The sequence below is a fragment of the Peromyscus californicus genome, unplaced genomic scaffold, assembly GCF_007827085.1.
Source record: "Peromyscus californicus insignis strain IS unplaced genomic scaffold, ASM782708v3 Scaffold_7__1_contigs__length_154581171, whole genome shotgun sequence".
NCBI classification, from domain to species: Eukaryota; Metazoa; Chordata; class Mammalia; order Rodentia; family Cricetidae; genus Peromyscus; species Peromyscus californicus.
Window position 1 is genome coordinate 35,430,304 of NW_026294595.1, and position 24,587 is coordinate 35,454,890.

The 24,587-nt window shown below is 39.5% G+C and overlaps 1 protein-coding gene across 2 annotated transcripts in view; it reads right to left on the reverse strand.

Annotated features, from left to right (window-relative positions):
• Positions 1-7,587: 7,587 nt before the first annotated feature.
• The window catches only part of Cytip (cytohesin 1 interacting protein), a 64,278-nt gene continuing 47,278 nt past the window's right edge, over positions 7,588-24,587 (reverse strand). For both annotated transcript variants that reach the window (XM_052725889.1, XM_052725888.1), the window contains 5 exons: positions 23,666-23,768; positions 23,382-23,475; positions 20,461-20,530; positions 12,905-12,971; positions 7,588-9,003 (listed from right to left, as the gene is read on the reverse strand). In XM_052725889.1, the coding sequence (XP_052581849.1) occupies positions 8,537-9,003; positions 12,905-12,971; positions 20,461-20,530; positions 23,382-23,475; positions 23,666-23,768 (801 nt within the window). In that variant the 3' untranslated portion in view covers positions 7,588-8,536. The remainder of the gene's footprint in view (positions 9,004-12,904; positions 12,972-20,460; positions 20,531-23,381; positions 23,476-23,665; positions 23,769-24,587) is intronic.

The following is a 24,587-nucleotide window of genomic DNA, read 5'->3' on the forward strand; positions in this document are numbered from 1 at the left end:
GAAGAACAAAAATAACAAGAGAGAAAAAGAGGAATATGCCTGAGCCAGAAGCCAGGCTGACACCAACCAGCCAGACACAGAATAGTTATACAGTAAGAAAGAAAGGTAAAAAGCCCCAGGGAAAAATATAGATAAAAAGAAACAGATTAAAATAAGAGCTAAGATAAAGTCAAGCATTCATAATTAATACGTCTCCATGTCATGATTTGGGAGCTGGTTGGTGGCCCGAAAGAACAAGCCTCTTATATTCTCTTCCTTCTTTTAATTATCATTCATCAGTTTAAATGTACTAATTTTTGCACTCTGGTTTTCGAGATTTATATTTATAAAAAATAATTGTGACAGTGTCCTGTTATCCCCATATACTTTGTGTACAGTTGTAGCTAGAGTTTTCCTGCCTGGCCCACAGTCAGGACAAATCTCTCTCACCCGCCAGTCCCACAGCCACTCAGACCCAACCAAGTAAACACAGAGACTTATATTGCTTACAAACTGTATTGCCGTGGCAGGCTTCTTGCTAACTGTTCTTACAGCTTAAATTAATCCATTTCCATAAATCTATACCTTGCCACGTGGCTCATGGCTTACTGGCATTTTCACATGCTGCTTGTCATGGTGGCGGCTGGCAGTGACTCCCTTTCCCTTCCTGTTCCCTTAATTCTCCTCTCTGTTAGTCCCTCCTATACTTCCTGCCTGGCCACTGGCCAATCAGTGTTTTATTTATTGACCAATCAGAGTAACAGATTTGACATACAGACCATCCCACAGCATACAGTTTCCCTGGCTGTTTGTATCTTATATTGTTATAGTTGTGGTGTGTAACTTTTCCTGGAGGGGATGTGAACAAACATCTCTTTGCACAGAGCACTAAAAACTGACCAAAGACATTCCACCCAAGTCTACCTTAGTAAGCCAGTGAATTTTTTGGAGCTACTTGCTGGAGTGTGTGGTAAGAGTTACTTAAAGGAGCATGGGTAACTCAAAGGGAGCTGCATGAACAACAGAAAAAAAAACCCACTCTAGCATGAGTGACAGCTAATAAACACTGTCTCTGGAGCTCCTTGTACAATCTATCAGAGCTCTAATGGTTGCTGAATGTCAGCCCATAGTGATTATTCTTGCTTCTATAACCTTCGTGAGAGGCTTTGTGACTCTTGTTTCAGGAGTTTGCTGAGAGGTGTGAGTTTTGTACATGACCGAGCTTCATTTTATTTACTTCCTGAGTCTTTTGTTGGTAAGATTTCATTTTTATTTGTGTGTGTGTGTGTGTGTGCCCACGGAGGACTCCCTGGAGCTGGAGTTACAGGTGGTTGAATACCACCTGATGTGGATGCTGAGAACTGAATTTTAACCATCTGGAAGAGCAGCAAGCACAGTTAGCCACTGAGCCTCTCTCCAGGTCCTACCTACTGACCATCAATGAGCCCCCTCTCTCTAGGAAGGAGTGTGTCAGTTTGGAGGAAATAACTATACACATGTGCTTGGTACTGTTTGTCACAATTAGTAACAACAGCTATATATTAATTAAAGTTTACACTTTATCTTCCTTTCTTCCAGAGGGCTATGTTATATGTGGTCATCATGTCCCAGGTTTCTCTTGAGAATGATATAGTTTCAGACTTCAATTATTTTTTATGATAGTTTTTAGAGGGGCTGTTTTTATTTTATTTTGTAGTGTCTGACTTAGGGTTTGTCAAAGTATTTCTTATGAGCATTCTGGAGCTGTGGGCTTCAGGGAGGGTGCCATAGAAGTCAAGTGCGCTTCTCACTACAAGATATCGCTGCTACATATTACCAACATGATCTTTATTGATTTTTATCTTGACCACCCAGCTGAAATAAAGTTCATTGAGTCACTATAGTCCAGAATTACTATATTCTCCCCTTTTTATACCAGAGTATTTGCAAAGAGGTCTCTGGGCTAAACCTGCACTACATGGAGACTTATGGGAATGGGGAAGATCTATGTAAATAATGTGTTGTTTTGAACACTAGAGATTTATAATAACTGAAAAATAGGACACTTTAATTTTCTCTACTTTGGCCTTTTTCTGTAATACTTTGTGGGATATTTTAAGTAGTTTAACTTCCCATGTAAATTTAAGAATAAGTTTATGCATGTCCACCAGAAGTTTGTTGGCATTTAATTGAGGGGATATTAAGCTATAGATTAATTTAAAAACAGATGAAGTCTTAAAAATGCTGAGTCTTCAAGCCCACAGAACTTGTAATTATGTGGATTTTTCTTGATCTCTTTCAGTCTGTAGCTTCTCCCACAGAAATCTCATATACATTTTTTCTGGGCCTCTGCATGTGCACATCACTTTTAGCACAATATGATAGTTTTGAAAATTTCAGATTCTAACTGTTGATGGCTGATACATAAGAGAGCATTGGCTCTATACTGACCTTGCCTCCTGAGACCTTGCTGTACTTAGGATTGGTTCTGGCATTTTCTACTGAGTTAGTGATGCTTTAGGAGGATGCTTTATATAAGCCATCTGGTCACCAAACAAAACTTTTCTTCCTTAACAACTTTTTTTATTTCCTTTTCTTGTCTAGTTGTTCAAAGCAAGATAGTTAGCACTGCACTGAATGGGAAATAAGAGTGACAAGAAAGAATAGCCTTGTTTTGTGCCTGATCATGGAAAGGGCACGCCTAGTTTCACATCATTATGATACTTGAAAACTGTTATATTAATTGTAGGTTTTTAAAAGATGCTTTTTATTAAACTGTGAAAATTATCATCTATTCCTAAAATGTAAGTATTTCAGATTTTTTTTTCCAAATTACTCATTTTCCTCATTTTCTACTAAGTTTGATTGTGGTATCTCCTCATCCAGTTCAACTCTCATCCTCCTTTTTGAACAGGGTCTATTATGAAGACCTGTCTGGCCTAGTGCTCACTATACAGCACAGGCTGACCTCAAACTAGAGGCAATCCTTCTAGCTGAGTCTCGCAAGTGCTGGGCTGACTGGCATGTGCCACTATGCCCATCTTGTTTCCTGAATTTTGCTCGTAGTTGATCATTTCTTTTTCTGCTTTCTAATTTTGATAGCATGTGCTTTGTTTACATTTCTGTGGAATCCCTACATCCTCTGATCTTAAAGAGACACCTGTCACTGAAGTTAGATAAATTCTCCAAGTAGGATTTGAAGGGAAGGACTCACTTTCCTCTACAGCATCTTTTAAAGAATCTCCTGTCATTCCATGCACATTGAGACAAAATTAAGAGGTCAAGAAGAGACTTGGCTCCAGAGTCCTACTCAGCTTTGTGACTGATTCTCCAATTCTAAAATTCTTAGAATTTTAAAGGACTGGATGAGGAGATACCACAATCAAAATTAGTAGAAAATGAGGAAAATGACTAATTTGGGAAAAAAAAACCTGAAATACTTAAAATTCTTTAGAATTCTGTGATAATTTCTTGACATTAAAAATAAGATTGTAACATTCACATCTTATTTTTTACTCAAAATCATTTGAGGAAATCCTGACACCTTTACACCATTCAGTTTGTGAAGTCTTTGAATGGTGCTGCAAATAGATGCTATGAGGGTTACCTCTCCCCACCTCCTGATGTCTGTGCCTCTTTCAAATTCCTGCTTCTAGTGCCTGGAGAGGTGGCTCAGTGGTTAGGAACACTTCCTGCTGTTCTAGAAGTTCAATGCCCAGTACCCACATCAAGTTGTTCAAAATGCTTATAACTTCAGTTCCAGGGTATATGACACCTTATTTCGGCTTCTGTATGTGCCCACACAGGTGACATACACTCATATACACATAAGTAAAAATAATCTTTAAAATACATAAATAAAAAAATAGCCTGATTCTAGAAGATGGAACCTATGTCTTGCTTCTAACAGAATGCACACACATTGATAGGATGGGACTCCATAATTATATTTTGACCCACATAACAAGTGTCAGGATGCCACTCCCATGTTACATCATCTGGGAAAGAGCATGGGAAGACATTTCAGTGGTTATATTACACAACAAAGATTATGGTCTATCACCCATGACTAAACTGAATTACTTAAGATTCTGCCTTGCTCATGACCTCTCCTTTCCTTTCCATTGATGATTTTAAAGAAATAAGGTGAGTGGAATCATATAGCCAGAAGAACAACACTCTGCAATAACCAGAAGTTTACAAGTGAATTCTCAGTCTAGATTTCAGATGAGAACTCCAGCCTGGGCAGCCTCTTTAGTGTAGGTCTCTGCGACCCTATGCAGATACAAACTTGTGCCTGAACACCTGACCCAGTTCATGATAGAACATTAATGACTGTAAACTCTCAAAAAAGTAGGTAGCATTTGGTTTGATTTGGTTATTTGCAGTAATAGGATTGAGCATAGAGCCTTGTACACACTAAGCAACAGCTCTCCACTGATCTATACCCCTAACACTGTGGTGCCTTTAAATGTTGGCTTGGTTACTTTTCTGTTGCTATGTTAAAACATCAAGGACAAGGTAACTTAGATTTAGTTACATGATTATGCAGTTCAGAATATACATGACTCAGAATTGGTTTATCAGACACCATTCTAGAAAGCAGTATTTTCATGACAAATTGTCAATATGACACACCAAAAGTACATATTTGACATCTTTGGAATTAAAAAAAAAACTGCTTTTAAATTATTTTCCCCATAAATTACATCCAAGTGAGTCACAGTGCCACAGAAACTGCTTCTAATGTCCCACTCAGGCCAGATGCAGACTAAAACATGGTGTGAAATTCACCCCCATTTCAATGAAACGGCTTTTGAATACCAGCAGCCTCCCTTCCTGTGTCTTGGTTAAGCAGCTCTGCTTCCTCCTCCCCACAAACCCCAAGAACACAGATCTACCTTTTGATGCCAATTCTTCTCAATACAGATGAACTTGATACTTGCTCTGCCCCTTCCCTGTCCCCACTTTGCATCTGACATTTACTGAGGGAAGCTTGCACTTTTGCATCAGAGTCACCAGAGAAGCTGATGACCTATGATCTGCTTTCTGAGATGATCTAAGTAGCTCTGAAATGAGGTTTTCACATTTAAAAAAAAAAGTTGTAAAGTCATCTCGACCCATATAAATGCCTGTCTCTTCCCGGTACTTTATGAAGTAAAATTAAGATGCTGTGTATATGTAAGCTGATCTTTATGATATCAGCTTAATGATAATCCTAGAAGATGAGAAAAATGCTGTACTAGCTGAATGGTAACTGGCTTACTAGCTCTTTTTTTAAAAAAATATTTTTATTTTATAATTAATTTAATTTTACATATCAGTCATGGATTCCTTGTCCTCCCTCCTCCCACCCCCAGCCTTCCCCCCAAACCCACCCCCCATTCCCACCTCCTCCAAGGCAAGGTCTAGCCCTTAAGGAAACAATATATTGCTAAATACATAGGTACTAATGTGCCTGTAGTTGAAAACTTGCTAATGAAAGGTAAGGAAAGGATCACCCTAAATGTTTGGTTTCCTACTTGCCAGAGACAACATGATTTCTCTGTGTTGTGTCTACAATTTATATTTTAATATTTTCTGGCTGGTGATTTAAAAGTATTACGGTACAAACTGAACAGAAGAGGGGCAGGAGCTGTCTCACTGCAGGTAGGAAGGGAAAGGCGCTCATGGTGAAGATTCCATGTTGATCTCAAAGGGGAAGGTCAATGCAGATACTGGAGTTAAAATGAAGGTTGAAGTTAGAAGAATTAAGTCAAAAGTGCCAAGGAAGACAAAGAAGAGATCTTGCAGCTGACTATGAGACAACCCTGACGACTAGATAAGGAAAAAGACAGGCTCTGGGTAGCAAGTCTCTACTGGCAGGCCAGATGGCCAATGTCTTGGGGAGTGGATAAGTCTAGAATGAATGTATATTGTTAATATGAGTGCAGCCATGTCAAAAGACCCCAGTGTCTCAGAACCACAGGAATGCCAAGACCTTTCCCTGGTCTGAATACAGATGTTGACAGCATGTGAAAGTTTCAATCACAGCTTTCTCCTCTGGGATGACTGAAGCCCTAGACTGCTCCCTTGTAGGGACCTCTTCCCAAGATTAGCTAAACCATGTCCTTGTTTGGCTATATATCATAACCCACCTCCTTGTTCTGCTGTGTATTAAACATGCTGAGGCTCCTGGATGCTGGTGTATCTCCATCATAGCTTGTGGCCTACTCGATCCAGCTTTTCTGTGCATGTGTCTGTCATTTTCTCATTCTCTGTTCCTGAATCAGGTCAACCCCGTGCAGATTGTATCACTGGGGGAACACACCCAAGGCCCAGCTGCCCTTTCATATAGCCTTGCTTCTAATTCAGCTGTGGTGGACTGAACTGTACGTAAGGATATCTTCTAACAAGAAGCTTCCATTTAGTTCAGAAAGGAGATCACCCCACAAACAAAGAGCTAAAGATGAGGTTTAAAAAAGGACAACTGCAGCCATACCTTGGTAACTGTGATCAAGTTAGCCCTCTGCCATGAAAAAACTGCAAGCTGACCATATCAATGTGGGAACAAAAAGACCATAATTTAATTAGCAGCCAGAAATAAACCTACAATATCACCTACTACAGAGCTATCAGCTAACAGACAGAGATCAAGTCCAGTAGCTAGCAAACAGAAGTCAGAGAAGAATAAAGCTGGGCATCTATTATCCTGATGGAGTGGGCAACAAGCAAGCAGGGCATGATCATTTCTGGGTTGGGTCAGCAGGACGTGCACAGAGTCCCTCCATTAGCTCGGCCCATGACACCCTAGAAAACTGACCAATCTCAAGAGAAATTATCTCAGTCTTTGTGAAGTGTCTGCTGTAAATTCTACAAATAAAAATAAAAACTTCTGGACAAAACATTTACATGGCTTTTTCACCCCTCCCACTTTCAGGAGTTTCTCCTTGAATTTCTCACTTTTATCCAGCTTCCCTCAATAAAGCTTCATTTGCTTTGCATGTGTCTGTGTCTATAATCTTCATCGGAGCCAACTCAAGAGTCACCGTTGATTTTTAGTGAGAGTTGAATTTCTGACACCCTACATCCCTGTATCATACAAATCCTGGTCCAGATGTTCTAATATAACTACACCAGAACCAGTAAGGAAATCCAAAGAGGCCAAGAGTACTGGCTAGATCCATCAAGAAATGGCTTCCAGTTTCCGCCAGGATACTGACAAGCCACGTGGCCACAGAGTGTCTACATCCCTGATTTATTTTCTATATCATGTCTCCTATTGTTCCAGGATCACATGCAAGGTGCTTTTAGAATGATATTCCATATTTGGGAGGCAGGACTGCTGGTATGCCTGAAATACATGCCACATAGAGCCTCTAGTGGGTGTGTTCACTAGTTATAGACAGCGTGTCTCGCCTAGATACCTTTTACATCTTTTACTAGTTTGTTACTTATTACTCTACACACTTCCTTGTCTCACTTTTTTCTTGTGGATCAAGGAGAAATTCACTTAAATGTTACAGTTCTGTTGAAAACACACACACACACACACACACACACACACACACACACACAGCTTAGAATCAACGTAAGTCTTTATCACATGGTTCAGACCATTTACTTCAGCATATAGGTAATAAACAGCTGTATCACCAGAACAGAGACTTTAATGGATGTTGAAATAAAATAGAAAATTGTTAAAAGGTGAGAATACAATGCAAGCGTAGCTAACAGGGAGGCAAGAACTGAGGCAATACCTCTGTGGAATGCATAATGAGGAGGATCACAAAAAACAAGTTCTTTTCCCACCCTCCTTTTTAGAATTTTAGACATTTGTAGCAAAATACAATCACAGATCTATAGGATCCTGAGATTTTTGGACTTGGTATCCATGTTTAGGCAGAAAAAAATTGAGATGGGCAAATAATGAGAGTCTCATTCATTTTGTTTAGATATTCAAAGAAAAAAACTTAGGGTAATGGTCCCAAGCACCCACCTCAGCACCCCATCCCATGCTTCTCAGGAAGCTTAGCCCTTTGCCCCAATGCTAACCTCCTGCCTCTGTCACTGAAGTGAGAAAACGCTGATGGTCATCTTTGTTTATGATTCTTTAATAGTTTGAAAAAATTAAATTCTCTCTTATGAAGGCTCCCCCAGAGGCTACTGAGAAAATTAAGTAAACAAAAAGTTTCGTAGTCTACCAAATTAAACTATGGAAAGCAACCCAATAATTACATCCTGTCACTCCGTATTCACACTTGACTCCAAAGAGGTCTCCACTTCTTACGCGCATGGTCAGTAAAATAAATACTGTTGTACTTGCGTGGCCAGCATTAGAATGAACAGACATATTATTACATTATCTAACCTATCACTTTCTTTCCCTGATGTACTCTTAGAACCTGAGCTGTACTGGATGAAAAAAAAATGACAAAAGACCCAAAAATAACAACGTAAGAACTTAAAGGTCAATGCTGCTGTGAAATGGGATGTGAGCTTCACAGAGTGTACTTCCCCACGAAGGCAGGTGGAGTTCATCTAGGCAAGTAGAGAGAGAACTGTGAAAGCAGCCAGTTCAAAGGGTCTCTTCCACCCATCAGAAACGGCTCTCTTCCTCTTCTACTGCACGATGGAGGCCAGGGATGAATTTCAAAATTTGCTTCCGGACACTTCCCCGTCTGCTTTTCCGGGGTAGAGTTCCAAACATGCTTGAGTAATTGCTCTCCCACAAGGGGGATAAGGACCCATTGCTGGTGACACTGATGCTCCGGTTTCTCCTGGAAGAAGCATTCCTCAGAATATCATCTCCTTCCTTAGAGAGAAAGCACTCGTCATCGGTGCTGGTCTGCCGGCTGAAGGCGCCCCGGCTGGAGTCCTCGGACACACTTGTCCTGTAGCCGTCCTCGCTGTCCATGGTCAGGGAGCTCAGTCGGCTCTTACAGCTGCTCTCACTGGACAGTCGGTTCTGGTCCAGGAGGGCTGGGCCTGGCCCCAGCAGATTTCCAAACAAGGACAACTCATCCAGGTCCATGTTTTCCAAGTTTGGGGAGTTAGCTGTATCTCCTACAATACAGAGAAGAGTCTATTACCGGATGAAAGTCACCAGTCCCTAAAAGAAAGCACACTGAACTTTAAAGAACGCAAGAGAGGGAGAACAAATACTTTGGCCTGAGTTTTCACTTGCACAGATATGGTTAGGAGGGTTTCCCAAACTGGCATCCATGGCCTAGTTCCTAAGGAAAGGGTCATGAAAATTATAACCTAGAATAAATTTAAAGGTGTTTCATGCCCATAGCTTGGATATGGAATGTACTCCAAGAGATTCATTCGTGTGATCTTATTGGGAGATGGTGAAAACTTTAAAAGATGCAGGTGGCCTCCTGGGTGGATTTAGGTCACTGAGGACATGGTCTTGCATTACAATTTATCTCACTCTCCAGCAGCCAACAGAGCTCTTTTATTCTGCCGAGTGCTTCTGCCATGATGAGCCATGATGTGCCATCACAGGCCCAAGCCTTGTGGACTGAAACCTCCAAACTCTGAGCCAAGTCAAGCTTCTTTTTCTGGGAGTTGATTTATCATAGTGTCAGATAGCAAACATCCTTGATATGAAATCAGTTCAACCCAACTGATGCTCTGACAGTGTGACTCTGTGAACCTCCAAGTGCTAATTTCTTAAATTGTGTAACCCTGGAAACTTCTATGAAAATGTTCACAGAAGTGAGGGCAAAATAAACTCTCAGAGAAATGCTTCTCTGATTCTTATTAGCTGTCTTTTTAAAAAATCATAAGTTTATTATCAAGCCGTTTAAAGCATATGGAAAAAAGCAGTTACAAATTAGAACATGTGCTTATAAAAGGCTTATGAGGTCAACTACACCTTCCAGCCTTAATATTCCAAATTTCCTCCTAGAATGGCTGTAAGTTCTAGAGTGGCGCTGTGCTTAGAAAGCATCTCTGTCCTCAGGCATGTACCTCTGAAAACCGAATCCTATTGCTTGGCCAAGTTTTTCCATCACTACTTCATAACCCACAAAGGGGTTCCCCAAACTGAATGATGAGTCACATTCTGTCCTGCCCCACTGGCTTCTCATCACTCGGTCAGCTAGTGTGCTCAGAAAAGTGTAACTGAGAAAGCGAGGTGTCAAGCACTCCACAGGCTATCCCGCGTCAGTCGTTGTTACTCTGCTCTCCTGTGTCTTTGCTTGGCAGCACAGAAAGAGACACTGTTCTTACTCCATTTGATGTATGAGGCCATGCGCAGCCAACCTGTGTGGTGTTTCCCTCTCTGCTACTACCTTCTGCTTGGTCTCATCTTACAGTGAGCTGATAAAGCTGGATGGAAGAGTAACTGCTGTCTAGACCCTCATGTTCTAGTTCTAGAGAAAGCAGATGAATGAACACCCTCCAAAAATGGGCAACAATATAGCTCCCTATGTTCTATCTAATTAAGACTGTTCCTGTACATGTGGGAACTGTACCCACTGGGCTGTTTGGGAACTGTCAGTAGTTCAGATAAAGTCTTCTGAGATGCCCCATGTCTATGAAAGCCAGGAATTTGAACAAGGCTTTCAACAAGTCTTTGGCTTGCTCTCTCTCTCTCTCTCTCTCTCTCTCTCTCTCTCTCTCTCTCTCTCTCCCCCCCCCCCTTGGAAAAAAAACCTTCTGATTCCTCAAAATGTAGTCTGATACAGTTGGGCATGATGGGACATTCCTTTAGCTAGCATCAGAAAGGTGAGGCAAGAGAGTTTCAACATAGCAAATCCCTCTCTCAAAACAACAACAACAAAAATTAACTGAAATTCATTAAAAAGAAAAGTGGGTCAGTGAGATGACTCAGTGGGTAATGGCCAACCTGATAACCTGAGGTCAGTCCCTTCCCATGGACACAAAATGTGTCTGTGCAGCTTTGTGTGAGCATGAACACACACAGACAGAATAAATAAATAATTTTTTAAAAGAGAAGTAACTTATACAAGTTTCAAACTTGTCTAGTCAAAATTGCAAATCAAGTCTCTACACTGTTACCAATGTCTAAAAGATGACTAAGGATTTACAAGGAACTCCAAAAAAACAGGAAAATAAAAGACTGTAAGATACAAAGTAGAATATACTTAGATAGATATTTGTCTAAAGAAGACATGAAATTGGCCAACAGATATATGAAAAAAATACCTGGTGTCATTAATTAGCTGGTAAACACAAATAAAACCATAATGACTCACCTCACTCCTATAGGAATGCTTATACCAAAAAGACACAAGTTCAAAATTAATGGTGAAGATGTGGAGAAAAAAAAATAATCCTCCCACAGTTCATCTACCATGGAAAACAGTATGAAGGCTCCACATAAAACAAAAACAAAACAAGACAAAAAAACCCCACCACACTGCCATATGATTCAGGAATGTTACCAGTGCATGTCCACAGAAAACAGACTCAGTGTATCCACAAAACCTGCACTTGGGTGCTCATCTTACTATTATTCACAGAAGTCAAAACATGGGCTCTACAAAGACACATGTCAACTGACAAATGGAGGGAGAAAATACAGCACATGCACAATGGAATACCATTTACTCAGGAAAACTAAAGAAGTTTCATTATTTGTGATAGTACGGTCATGGAGATCAGTGTGTTAAATGAAGGAGTCCAAGTATGCAAACACAAATATGAGATGATCTCATTTCGTGTGCAATATGAAAATGTCTGCTGTTCTAATAGTGGTTAAGAGGATAATGGTGGTGACCAGAGGCTGGGCAGAGGTGCAGAGATGGGAGAGGTAAATGGAAACCCTGACCCATGGGCACTAGTTACAGTTAGCTAAGAGTGAGAGCTTCAGTGTGCTTCACATGGTGGGGTGACCAGAGCTAATATAATTCTACTAGAAACTTCCAAGAGCTAGAAGGGAGATATTTGAAGAGCTTTTACTACCAAAAAGAGACAAATGTCTGAGGAGCTAGTTAGTTTGTCTTAACTTAAACATCATATAATGTCCACATCACATCATAACATATCACATGATATTCATGACCAGATATCATTTTTTTATGGTTTTATAACTCAATTTTAAGTGATTTTTAGATGGCAGCTTTTCTGCAAAGTAGTCACCATTTGAACAAATATTCCAGATGCTAAGCAGAGGTTAGAGTAGAGTGTTACCTGAAGAAAAGATGGCCTACATCCCAGCCCTCACGGCTAGTGACCTCAGTACATTACAGTGCATAGAGAGACTTCCCTTCCTGCCAGCTATAATGCTGCATGCCTGGAATCTCAGTGCATGGGGGACCAAAGCATGAGGATGCTACCTTGGACTGAAGAATGAACGCTAGGTTATGCAGGGTTATATAGCAGGACACTGTCTCAACCAACCTCCCAAGAAAGAAGTCACCACCTCAAGTAACACAGCGGAGAGTAGACCAGCTGACTAGATTAAACTCCTTGCTTCAAAATGCATAGACAGTAAGCTCCTCTTACCAGCATAATAATCTTATATGTCTGTCTTGGTCCTGAGGTTTTCGGCATAAACGTAACCAATGTAATTTGAAAAGTGGTTGGTGTTCTATCTATGAAGTACGCAGCCATGCCAGTTTGAATAGCCTCAGCCAGAATCATTTACAGGAATCTAATTCATTGGCTGGTGTGGTAGAAGTAGCAGTCAATGTTATCTCCAGCTCTTCCGGAGTTGTTGTTGGTCACCTATGGCAAGTGTGTGCGTTCCTGTGCCCACATATGTTTGCACATGCATATGCACTGTGTGTGGAGAAGGGAGTACTGTTTGACTCACCCTCCTCCAAACACTCAGGTCCCCCTCAGTGTCCATCCCATCAAAACACAGACTAGTATCTTTCATTGGTGCTAAATAAACTTTTACTGTAATAGTGATCATCTTAAAATATGTGTATGCAGAAACACTGAGAGGGTGTGATGAGAATGTGGTTTCCTGACAGGAAATTGAGCTTACCATGCAGCAGGCGCTGTTCCTGTAAGTGTAGAGACCTGAACTCCACCCATTTTTTCTTCAAGGTTTGCTGTGAGAAAGATGGGGGGGAGAAAAGTTCTGAGTTGTAGGAAATCCCAAGCAGGCAAGGCAGTAGAGACTGACAGCATGGCCAGCCACTCCCAATCTTTAAAGACTTCTGCTAAATGACAGAGGACATTAGGAATACTGATTTCTCAAGGGCCAACCAGTCTTCTTTTCAAAAACAAGAAAACCAGTGAAGTTCATGTAGTTTTATTTCAAAAATATGGAACCAGATTGCTCACATTTGAAAGAGCTTGTTAGCTGTTTCTACATGAATGATACAGATAACATGGAATAGAAACCCCAGAGTCTTAGAACCAGAGGAGTTAACAGATTGAAAGGTTTGGACCAGCAACTAAAGGTTAGTAAATGCTTAGTCAAGACCATTGTCAGTCAATGAGTCTGGGCTCTGAAACAATCCTTTTATTGGACATCTACCTGGAACACACTTAAGTACCCTAACTTTGTATGTTTGTTTTGAGATATCATCTCATGTAGCCCAGGTTAACCTTAAGTCTTGATTTTACTATGTAGTTGAAGATCATATTGAACTTTGGATTCTCCTACTTTCAATTCCCAAGTACACAGTCACTATGTCATTTATGAGGTTCTGGGGAGCAATCCCAAGTCATAAAAATACATGTTAAGCAAGCACTCTACCAACTGACATCACAACTCTTTTTCCCTTGGATGCTGTGGCAAATGAAATGAGTGATCATCATGACAATTAGGAGACCAGGAGAACAGTCACATGTGGCCTGGCCTGGTCCAGCCACATAGTAGCCAAGTCAACGGAAGTCAAAGCCCACTGGGAAGAAGCCATCTGGACAGGCAGGTGTAACAAGCTCACTCTCCTTCCTGTTTCCTGTGCCCTGGTTCACCCCTGCCTTTGCTATTTTAGGTCCCCGTAGCAAGGCCAGCATGTGGGCACAGCTCAGATTTGCCAAGGACATTTATCCCTAAGAAAGATGGCCTGGTTGGAAAAGAGCAGGACTTTGTACACCACCACCTGGAGGGAATAAGTGATGATTAAAACAGAAAGATTTTTTTCAGATGTACATTTGGAAGGCAATGGGAGAAAGAGAAGAAAAGAAAATCTCAAGAACATCATTCAATGAGTAAGAGGAGCAGGGGCCATGCCTCGGTCTGTAGAACACTCAATCTGTCTCACAGCAGCAGCTGAAGCAATTCTGTGACTGCGAATATTCAGTCAAATAACAAAAGCGACAAAATGCTTAGCTCAGTTCATTTGTTTTTCCTTCTGAACCATGACATTCTTCTACAGTAGTCCCAGGAGGGCTGGTCCCATCAGTCACCGTTCTGGTCATCTTATGAGTCTATAGTTATGTGAAGACCAGACTTGGAGGCCTGTGGAGCACAGGACTGGCCAGTGCCACCATATGTACCTACACATGTCTTCTTTGCTAAAGATATTTATCTCCAAGAAAATAGAGGACAGGAGAGAGAACAGGACGGGTTGTCAGTCAAAACTAAAAACACAAAGACAAAACAGTTATCTTTCTGAATTTAGTTTTCAAAAGTATGGGGACAGAGATTTCCAAATAGTTCATATTTGTGACAGAAGGTTTTAAGATTGCTGGTTTGCTGGTCTAACCCAGTTATCTAAATGTGCCATGGCTTACACCTGGAAAACACCAGTACAAAGAGGAGAGAAACCCAAGTGACTGTTTTCGATCTGAAATTGTTTTCTCTTATCCTCAGCGTTGTTCCTGTCTGTGTTACTGCCATCACCACCATACATCCAGTCAGATCTAAATCTTCTGTATCGGATGAGTGTTAAAGCATATGTGGATCTGGCCAGGTGATTCCACCTTATGTCACTGGGCCCATACATGGCCGCTGGAGGAGCAGATGAATATTGTTGAACGAATATACAAGAGAACGGCTTTCTAAAAAGAACCCTCAGCTATCACATGCTGAGTTGGGTTCCAGCTATGGCCCCAATATTTTCAGTCTACATAAGACAAATAACATTTCTCCTGGCAGCTAATCTTTTCACTGTGCTCTTACAAATAATGTGCCATTAATTGTCATAATTTTGTTTAAAGGCTGGAAAATAAAATTTCACTGAAGCAAAATATTTCTCTACATATATAACAGGCATAATAAGTAGCAGAGCTAGATTTAAAACTAGCTCTTTTAACTAGTTTACTATTTGTGCTAAGCATCTGGAGCATGGGTTAAGATAAAGGAAATCCCTGAAAATGTGACTCAGAAGGGACTTCTTCCAGAGAAGAGCTTGGGGCTCTACACAGTCTTTGTAAATAGAATGTTCATGTGCATAGGATGCAAAATAAATCCCATCATGCAGAGGAAGCCAACCTGACTTTGGTTATAGGTCAGACCCAGTCATCTCTGCCTTGAGGGATTAACTACATGTTTATCATTTCAAGATTGGTTGCAAGACAAATGCAAGATGGTAAGCAGAAATGAATTTCAAGCTACATCAAGCAGAAACATCAAGAGTTAGCTAGGAACTTAGATTCTGTGGTAACATGTGGTTTAAGTGTGTCTATTTAACACAAAGAACTCAGCCAAATTTCCTTCTTGACAAATGAACCCTGGTGGAGTATTAGGCACTTAGAAAAGGAAGCTGACAAATGCTGCTAGCAGCTGGAGGCGCCTTGGGAGACAGGAACATAACAACACCTCATGATCTGAACCACACTGTGCATTTACTCTCTGAGAGAGGCAGTCAAGCTGCCAGACCTGGCCCTGCAAGGGGAGCTTTGAAGCACTGTGTGGAGGGAATTGTACAACTATCTCAGGGAGATGAAGAAGAAGCTGACATTCAACCACACAGCATCTTCAGATGCTCAATGACAGGAAAGGCATGGCACTCAGAACATGGTTTCTCTCCAAGCAACATAGCAACAGGAAGGATTCAAAATTGACACTAAGTAAGATTGCTATAAATTCTGATAGAAAATTTAAAAAAATGTCCATAAGCACAAAAAAGTTGAGAGAGATAAGAACAGATAGGTATAAAAAAGGAACATCTTATCAATAAAGTATAAATCACATCTAAAAGCTAATAAGAAAGAATACATTCTGTATGGAATACAGATAACAAGGATGCTACTGAAGTCATTATTAAGGAAAACAATCCAAAAGAACCTAAGGAATTTCTAACAAAATTCCACAAGGCAATGCGAGAAGTAATAAAGACAATGCATCTAATGAAATGGTTTGTCCAGAGCTTGAGTCACATGTCTTGTAGACATAAAGATCAGTGCCAATTTTAGACAGTATGAATTAAGGTATGAGTCTGGGCCTAATTAAGTTATAGTGAAAAGCAGCCAGGAGAGGGAGGGGGGAGAAAGACACATACGGGGCGGGGGGTAATATAATTAGAAAGTACTGTAGAGAAAATGACCAAAGGAAAAAAAGAAAACATGAAAGTAGAATACATGAAAAATAAGGACAAAAATGACGTCTGTGGCACAGGGTTAAATGTTAAGAATGGAAGTTGTACCAGGCCCTGCCATATATTTAAAAATTAGAAAACTTTATTGACCAAAACAGAACACGGCGAATCTGGTGCAGAAATAATATCTGAGTAGTTTTACTAATAATAAAGATATTGAAATAGTGGTTTGAAAGTCTTCCCTCCAGAAAGCACCCCAGTCCTGATGATGCAGATGGCATTACAAAAATTCTACCAGAGAACAAAAGAGGAACAACCCAGATCACGCTATAAACTTAGTAAAGTTAACACTGAAACCCAAAAAGAAGCCTGAGCAATAAAACTATAGGTCAATTAAAGCTATTTTCAAAATTCACCAGCAGTAGCAAAGAAAGCCTAAAAGAATAGAAAATGATTGCACATCTCAAGATAACCATGCTGGGTTTATGTTCAAAATTAAAGGGTGCTTTTACGTTAGAAAAATACTTAGCAGCATTCACCATATTGATAGATATTTTTAATAAGTCTTTGAAAAGACTTTCTTATTGGATGCATGAAAAGGTAGTGAATTAAATTTAATACATAAGCATCATAAAAACCGGCAAAAATGTGGTTTAGATGGGAGCCTCTTGAACCTGAAGTGTATTCATCAACAGAACTCATTCCTCGAGTGAAAGAGCTGGGAGAACCCCCTTAAAGGACAAAAGAAGGATGCCTATGATTGTTCTCCTCATCATAAGCCACTCCTAGGCAGAGACAGCACGGCGGAGAAGAAAAGGAGCCAGATCAATTTTGTACAGTTATTATCCTTATAGAGCACACCAAATGATACACAAACAGCTTAAGGGAGATTATACGGTCTAACAAAGAGCTTGATTTTCAACAACAACATAAAAATGACTGATTTATACCTATACACTAACCATAAAATGTTTCTTTACAAAAAAAAAACCCATAATAAAATCATAAAATACAAAGGATAATACAAGAAACAACTATATGATCTATGTGTAAAATTACCGGATTTTATGAAAAATGCAAAGAAGAATAGTAAAATTGCTAAGATAACCATGGTGGAGGGGGGTAAGAATGGGCAGACAGGAGGGAGGGGGAAATGTAGCTGGGGTGTAAAATAGATAAATAAATAATTTTTCTTAAAAAAAGGTGAGTGTGGTAGTTTAAATGTAATTGGGCCCCATAAGCTTGTAGAGATTGGCAGTATCAGAGGTGTGGCCTTTTTAGAGTAGTTGTGGCCTTGTTGGAGGAAGTGTGTCACTGTGGGAGCAGGCTTTGAGGTCTCCTAGGGTCAAGCTATGCCCAGTGTGGACACAGTTCACTTCCTATTGCCTGTGGATCAAGATGTAGAACTCTCAGCTCCTTCTCCAGCATATGTTTGCCTACATACCACCTTGTCCCACCATGATGTTAATGGACTAAATCTGTGAAACTGCAAGCTGTCCAGTTAAATGTTTTTTCTTTATAAGAGTTGCTGTGATCATGGTGTCTCTTCACAGCAATAGAAATCCTAACTAAGACAATAACCTAGCAAGAAGAAAATGAAATGCCATGTAATAGTTAGTGTTCTTGGCACTGACTTATCTATATAAAATGAAATGTCAATCAAACCTACAGCATTTATTCATGGAACTTGACAACTTGACAGATGAGCAACAGACTAAGAGCATTGTCCAATTAGGTAGCATACTGAGTTGGACATAAAAAAAATTGACCAGTGGACTACAATGGAGAATCTGTGAGTAAATATGGACTTACATGAAAATTTTCCTAAAATATAAGTTTCACAGCAATTCAGGAATTCAGTTAAGGAGAAAAGAAAAATACAAAATAAATTATATTGGGAGAACTGCCTGTGAAAATGGAAAAAAGTCAAATTATACCATACTTTATAGTACATGTAAAGATTATTTCTGGATGAATTAAAGACTTCAATATGAAAAAGAAAAAAATTAATTAAAAAATATTTTAATGTAGATGACTGACAGCTGATTAATATTTAGGAGTGCCTTTATAAACAAATATATCAAAGGTTTTTCAAAGAATCAGGGAAACAAAACTTAGGCCTCATTAACCTAAAATACTTTCAATTACCTAGAAACCAGTTCTTCAAGAGTAGCAGAGAAATATAAGAACATTTCTGGAAAGATCTGGTGGTCACCATTTAATGAAATAATGTGCAAGAATGACAAACATCCACAGATGAGAGTTAAATGAAGGAGCAACACAAGCACCCCATGAGACACATCCGTATATGATTCCTCTTTAAGCTACTCACAGTACATTCTCACATTATGTATGTTTTAATTGATGAAATGCTCTAAAGTAAATAATACTCAGGAAGATGATTCTTTAAATGGACATTCAAAGTATATTAAGGACCTACTTATATTCTGGAAGAGAACAGAGATGTTGAAAGGCTTGCATGTTGGTAGTTAAAACTAGTTAATTATGTACATTAAAATTACAGAAATTTTGTTAAAGTTATATTCAAAGAGTAGGAATTGCTGAAAAGCATGAAATAATGTTTTGCTCAAGTAACTTCATTCTATGAAATATGAATGCATTATTTCATGTAATAAAACATAAAGTCATGAACCTATTTTTCATTACCCTTTTTTTAAAACAAAAGACTAAGAACTTAACATTTGAAAGAAGATGTTCACCAAAATCATTGCTGTTTACCAAAATAAATTAAATTTTGGAAATTTTAATAAACATAAACATAATATAAAGCACTTATTACCTCTCATAAAAATGCAATATGAATATTAGAAGTGGTTCTTTAAAGTGAAGAATAATACAATAATTTATAATATACTGAAGATCCTAGCCAATGCTATATGAGAAGAAAAGTAAATTAATTGAATAATTGAACTAAAGATAAAAAACTTAAAATGCAAAGGATTATCTTTTTTAGCTAGAGAATGCATTTGAAAATGCATGAATGAAATTATTCTGGAGTATATGAAGTGTGCAATAAAAATGGGAAAACTTATATTCAAAGTGAGAAAAGTGAAAGCCACAGAGATTTCAATTGTTCTCACATTTTCTATGAACACAATTTAATCCCTATCAATATCTGAGCAGAGAGGATTCTTTGGTGATTTTTTTAAAACTGATTTTAAATTTTGTGGGAATGGACATTTCTGAAAGGGTGTCAAAGCCAATATTAGTGAGGCTTATTAGTGAGTGATCACAGTGGAGGGGAAAGATTCTAGATAAACTATAAATACAGTAAACTGTACCCTTGAAATCAATAGTAAGTGTACTTCATGAGAAAAACTAATGAATGAAGTAAGTAGCTTTCTTGTAGTCAAGCCATCTCTGCATAGGCTGGCTGCTCCATTGTCCTACAGGCATGGTACTAGGAAGAGGTGGTCAGCTGGGACCTGGGAGGAGTCAGGAGCATCTTTGACTCACTCTGTGAGTGTCTGGAGTTCATAATTTGGAAGGCTCACCAACCTAGATAACTGAGATTTTGAAAACCTTTGAAGAGCCGTGCTAGTGAATTTGCATTGAGCATCCTGCATTAGGCACTGTTACTTGCGACCTTCTTCTTTCCTTTCAAGGTAACAGTGTGTTTGCCAGTGGAGGCAAATTCAAGGACAGCCACAGGGTTGGTGGTAGATAGTCCATTGTCAGAATGATAGAGAAGGAAAGGAGGCAAAGGACACTGGGAAAGTAAAAGTGATGGGCCCGCCAGCATTCTGCAGCACTCAATGCTTACTCCTACACTTTTTCCCCCCTTAAGCAAAATGTAAATCAAAAGTGATCACAGGTGCATCAGTGAACAGTTCTTCAGGTAAGATGCCTTCCTGCTGGCTTTCTGAGCCTCATAGACTCTGAATGAGGAAGGAAGAGGGTGATTTACACATATTCACAGTCTCAGATATTCCTGCCAAAGTAATTGTGTGGCCCTTGAGAAGTCAGCAGTTTGGATGCATCCTGACATTTCCCCTTCAAGGGCTATCTCAGTTCCTCAGAGAGATTATTATTCTGCTACTCACACATTCAAGGATGAAAAAGGACGTGCTGTGTTAAATCAAAGTACCTTTAAAGCTTGCAACTTTGCTTCAAGCTCTGCTCTCCTGTGAATCATTGTTCCATTAAGAGTCTCTATCCTGTTTGAAGAGAAGGAAAAGGTGGGGGTAAATAACAGAGCTAGCCATTCAAAGAGGTACCATCCTTATGAAGCACTGCATGTGAAGAGCAAACTATACTAGAAAGGCAAGATAAATGTCACCTTTCCAATGGCTCTCCACTATGGAGGGTGGACATTTGAGTGTCTGGACCTAAGCCAGATTTCCCAACAACACTAGGAGAGAAAGGGGGATGAAAAACTCCCTGTCAAATAGTAGAGGGAAAGATCCTGGCTAATTTACAAACTGTAGCTCGTTTTCCAGAAGGTACTATATGCTAATCGTGGTTGCTCTCCACCAGAATCTATTTTTGCCTGGACAGGCTGAATAATCTCAGTCATTTGGTGAATATTCATTGGGCATCTACCATGAGCCAGGTAGTATGTCAACAAAAATGGTATTCAGGACTTTCACTACAGGGAGCTCAATGTGCTAGTTGTTAAAACAGGGAACTTTTTTTTTTTTTTTTTTTTTTTGGTTTTTCGAGACAGGGTTTCTCTGTGTAGCTTTGCGCCTTTCCTGGGACTCACTTGGTAGTCCAGGCTGGCCTCGAACTCACAGAGATCCGCCTGGCTCTGCCTCCCGAGTGCTGGGATTAAAGGCGTGCGCCACCACTGCCCAGCTCAAAAACAGGGAACTTTTATTGCAACCTCATATGGCAATTTCATCTCAAAACCTATAGTTCACACATGGCCAGTTTAACAATGTTCTTCTCATCCTACATCCAAGATTTTCTAAAAATGGTAGGCTTATTCTCCCAGGAGCTGGTGTATTTTCACTGCTGTTTTGACTACAAATCTTCCATCCAAGGATGATAGCTAATTTCACCTTTGAATCACTCTATTAAGCATTTTTAAAGTATTTGTCCTAATTCCTTTTGACTACTAACGTGTAATTATTTATGAAAATGTGAGAAAATGTAAAGATGTGGTAAGAGCGCTCAATGTGAGCCACCTTTCCTCTGTTCTTCCAGCATCAGACCCAACAGAGTAAGAGGATAGTACAAATTCTGTCTGATTTAATTGAGACAATCTGTTTTGTGGACAATAGAATCACTATAAAGCTGCATAAGACTCAGTCTTGTTCTAACCCATCTAAGCAATGGATGTGCACAGCTGTAGAGATTGCACAGCTGTAGAGATGGACCATTCCTTCAGGATTTGTTCATGCTATTTCACATTTTGCTGATCTGTCGATTTCTAAGAACCATCTCTAACCATATTTATCTATGGTCTTCTTGCTTCATCTGTGTGGGACATATCTTTTCTCTCACCAATAGCGTTGTATCTTGGATTCTATCTGGTCCTAGGTTTCTTCAAGGCAAGACCTTTCCTAACTTTTACCTGGAAGTATTAAAGCTCAGAGGGTGGGGCTCAACTCTACCATCATCAATTATCTCTTCAAACTGCCTCAACACACCCATCCAAAGCTACCTCTGAAGTATCAGTGAAGAATCTGGTAGATTCTACTAGCAGCTCACAATGAACAGCTCCAACTGGAAAGAGCAAATGCTGACATCCAAAGCAGGTTGGATCCTGTTATCACTCATTACTCAGCTGAACTCAACTTTACCTCTGGCACTTCCTGTACATAAAGGATGACAATAAGGCTATGGAAAAAAAATGAATTAGGTAACACTGAAACCACCTAACTTGGAATAAGATCTAAACTCCCTGGCACAGCAATGTATCTCACGATCTGATGTATGGCCAACTATGACTTCATCGCTCATACTTTCTCTCTAATCCACCAGCCACCAAATATACATTGTCCTCAGGGTATGCCACACCTATTTCCAGAGCTCAACAACATCTTGATTTGCCTACATGTTTCTCCCAGTTCATATGGCCATTCCTTCCCTCTGTTTAGTCTCAGCTCCAATTGTCTAGCCCCAGAGTGGAGCACTTTGAACATCGAATCTCAGTTGACCACCTTCTTATTCCATGTTCTCCCCTGCTGCATTATTCTCCTTTCTTATAGTGGTTATCCATAACTGCAATTTAAAAACTTCAGGTTTTTCTTACAAGTCTTCTATCATTTTTAGAGTTCAAAAGTCTTTGTTTTTTGCCTCTTTAGACATACACAGAGATAAAAAAACCTTAATATTTGCTCAGTATAGATGATTTTAATGCAATAATAAATTTGATTACAACTACTTATTAATATCTTATTGGATTCTTGGAACAAGTAAAAGCAAGCCCAATGCTGTCTGTTTTCTTAGACAATTATGATGATGGGTAACAATGAGTGTCCCTGTAGATATATCTACTTGAGATTTTTTAAGATCAGTCTCAAAGATTAAACCCATTGAGCAGCTGAGAAGACCAGAGTCATTCTGATAAGTTGAATGTTAGTATATGTTACTGTGTATATTCCAAGGTGGTGAAAGTTGAGGAAACTTTTTTTCATTATTCTTTATGGAAGAGTAACAGAAGTAAAACAAGATGCTTGAAGAATATGAGAAAGAAAAAAAATGTTGTAGCTGAAAGATGACATGAACCATGGAAATAGGACCAATTTCTGTTGGTTCGAAGAAATGTGTGCCAGTTTAATTGAATCAGATATTACAACTATATCAGTAAATGATGTCCCTTCTACAAAGCACCTTTGTCTAGTGACATCCTCTGACTTCAGATGTTGACAATATGTTCATGACTCATGAAACCTTGAGAAACAAATGGAACCCATAAAAATGCCAATGCCCATCCCAAAGCTGTGTAAGCTGCTTCCCTTCTGGTAAGTCACAGACAAATAGCTTATTTACTCGTCCCCTCAGGCATTCTCAGACACCAAAACATCTTTGAAACCCCATAGCAACTAAGTGGATATTTACGTTAGCAGATTTCCTGACGATCGGATCAGGTCAACCACTTGTTTGTGGGTAAAGCCTTCTGTGCTCACACCATTGATATTTGCAAGGATGTCACCTGTGAGATGCCAAGAAAAGCAAGTAGTTTATTAGTTACTTAAACAAAACCTCCTGATGGAAATGAAGACAAACAAGCAAGTTCCAACCATAGCATCACTCAAGAAAATTCAAAGCAACAACTGCTTCCTAACCTTCAAGAGTTTCTTACTATTTAAATGGTTTTTCTAGCATAAGCAGAACTACATTACCAGCTTGCAGGCCAGCACAGTGAGCAGGGCTGTCTTCTTGTACTTTGTAGATCATAGTGCATACTTCCGAGGAGCAGATGTTCTGGTTCTGGAGCCTATAGGTCTATAAAATTTAAGTGGATACATAGTAACTTTTCAAAAAAGTCAACCAATGTTTGTCAAAACATAAAATCATGTCAGCAGCATTAAGTGGCACATTAGGTAAGTGCAAAGGACAACTGTGGAAAAGTGTCCCTCGCTGTGGACTGAACTGAAGGTACCAATTTTGCAATTCCAGCAGATAATCAGCAGCCAATTCCATTCATAAAGCACATCTGGCATGAAAAAGGAAAGTGGGATGCAAGTCGCTCAAAATGGTCTGTTTCCAAGCCACCTGATGCTATCACTGTATATTTATTAAGAAAAAATTAAGCTACTTATATCTCAATGGGATGAAAATAATGATAGCCATGTGCAAAGGAAAAGATGCTTGTGGGTCTTGCAGACTAAAGCAAGCATTGGGGGAGAGGGTGAGACACAAAATATCCAGCAGGGAGACCAACAAACAGTGGTTACATTAAATCAGAATTCTGCAAATAGTGACAGGCTTCCCTGGGTTTGTTCCAAGTGCTCTAAGTGGCCTGATCAATTTCATTTCTGAGCACACAAGACCCCTCCTGCCCTGAATTCTCACCAGGTCCTCGGTCATCCAATTAAATAAAAAAGAGACATGCTTTCCCAGGTGTCTCAGTTTGACCCAAATAATTCAGTGGTACTGGGTTTTATGGTTGATGTTTTTAGTTTGCTCTTCAAAATGTATAAAAACACTAAGGAAATATGTGCTACATATAGCACTCCCATAACTCCAAACAATCATGCTTTCCTATTTACTACATTTGAATTGTGGCATGGAGTTCCATCTAGAGTCAAAATCAGTGTTTTG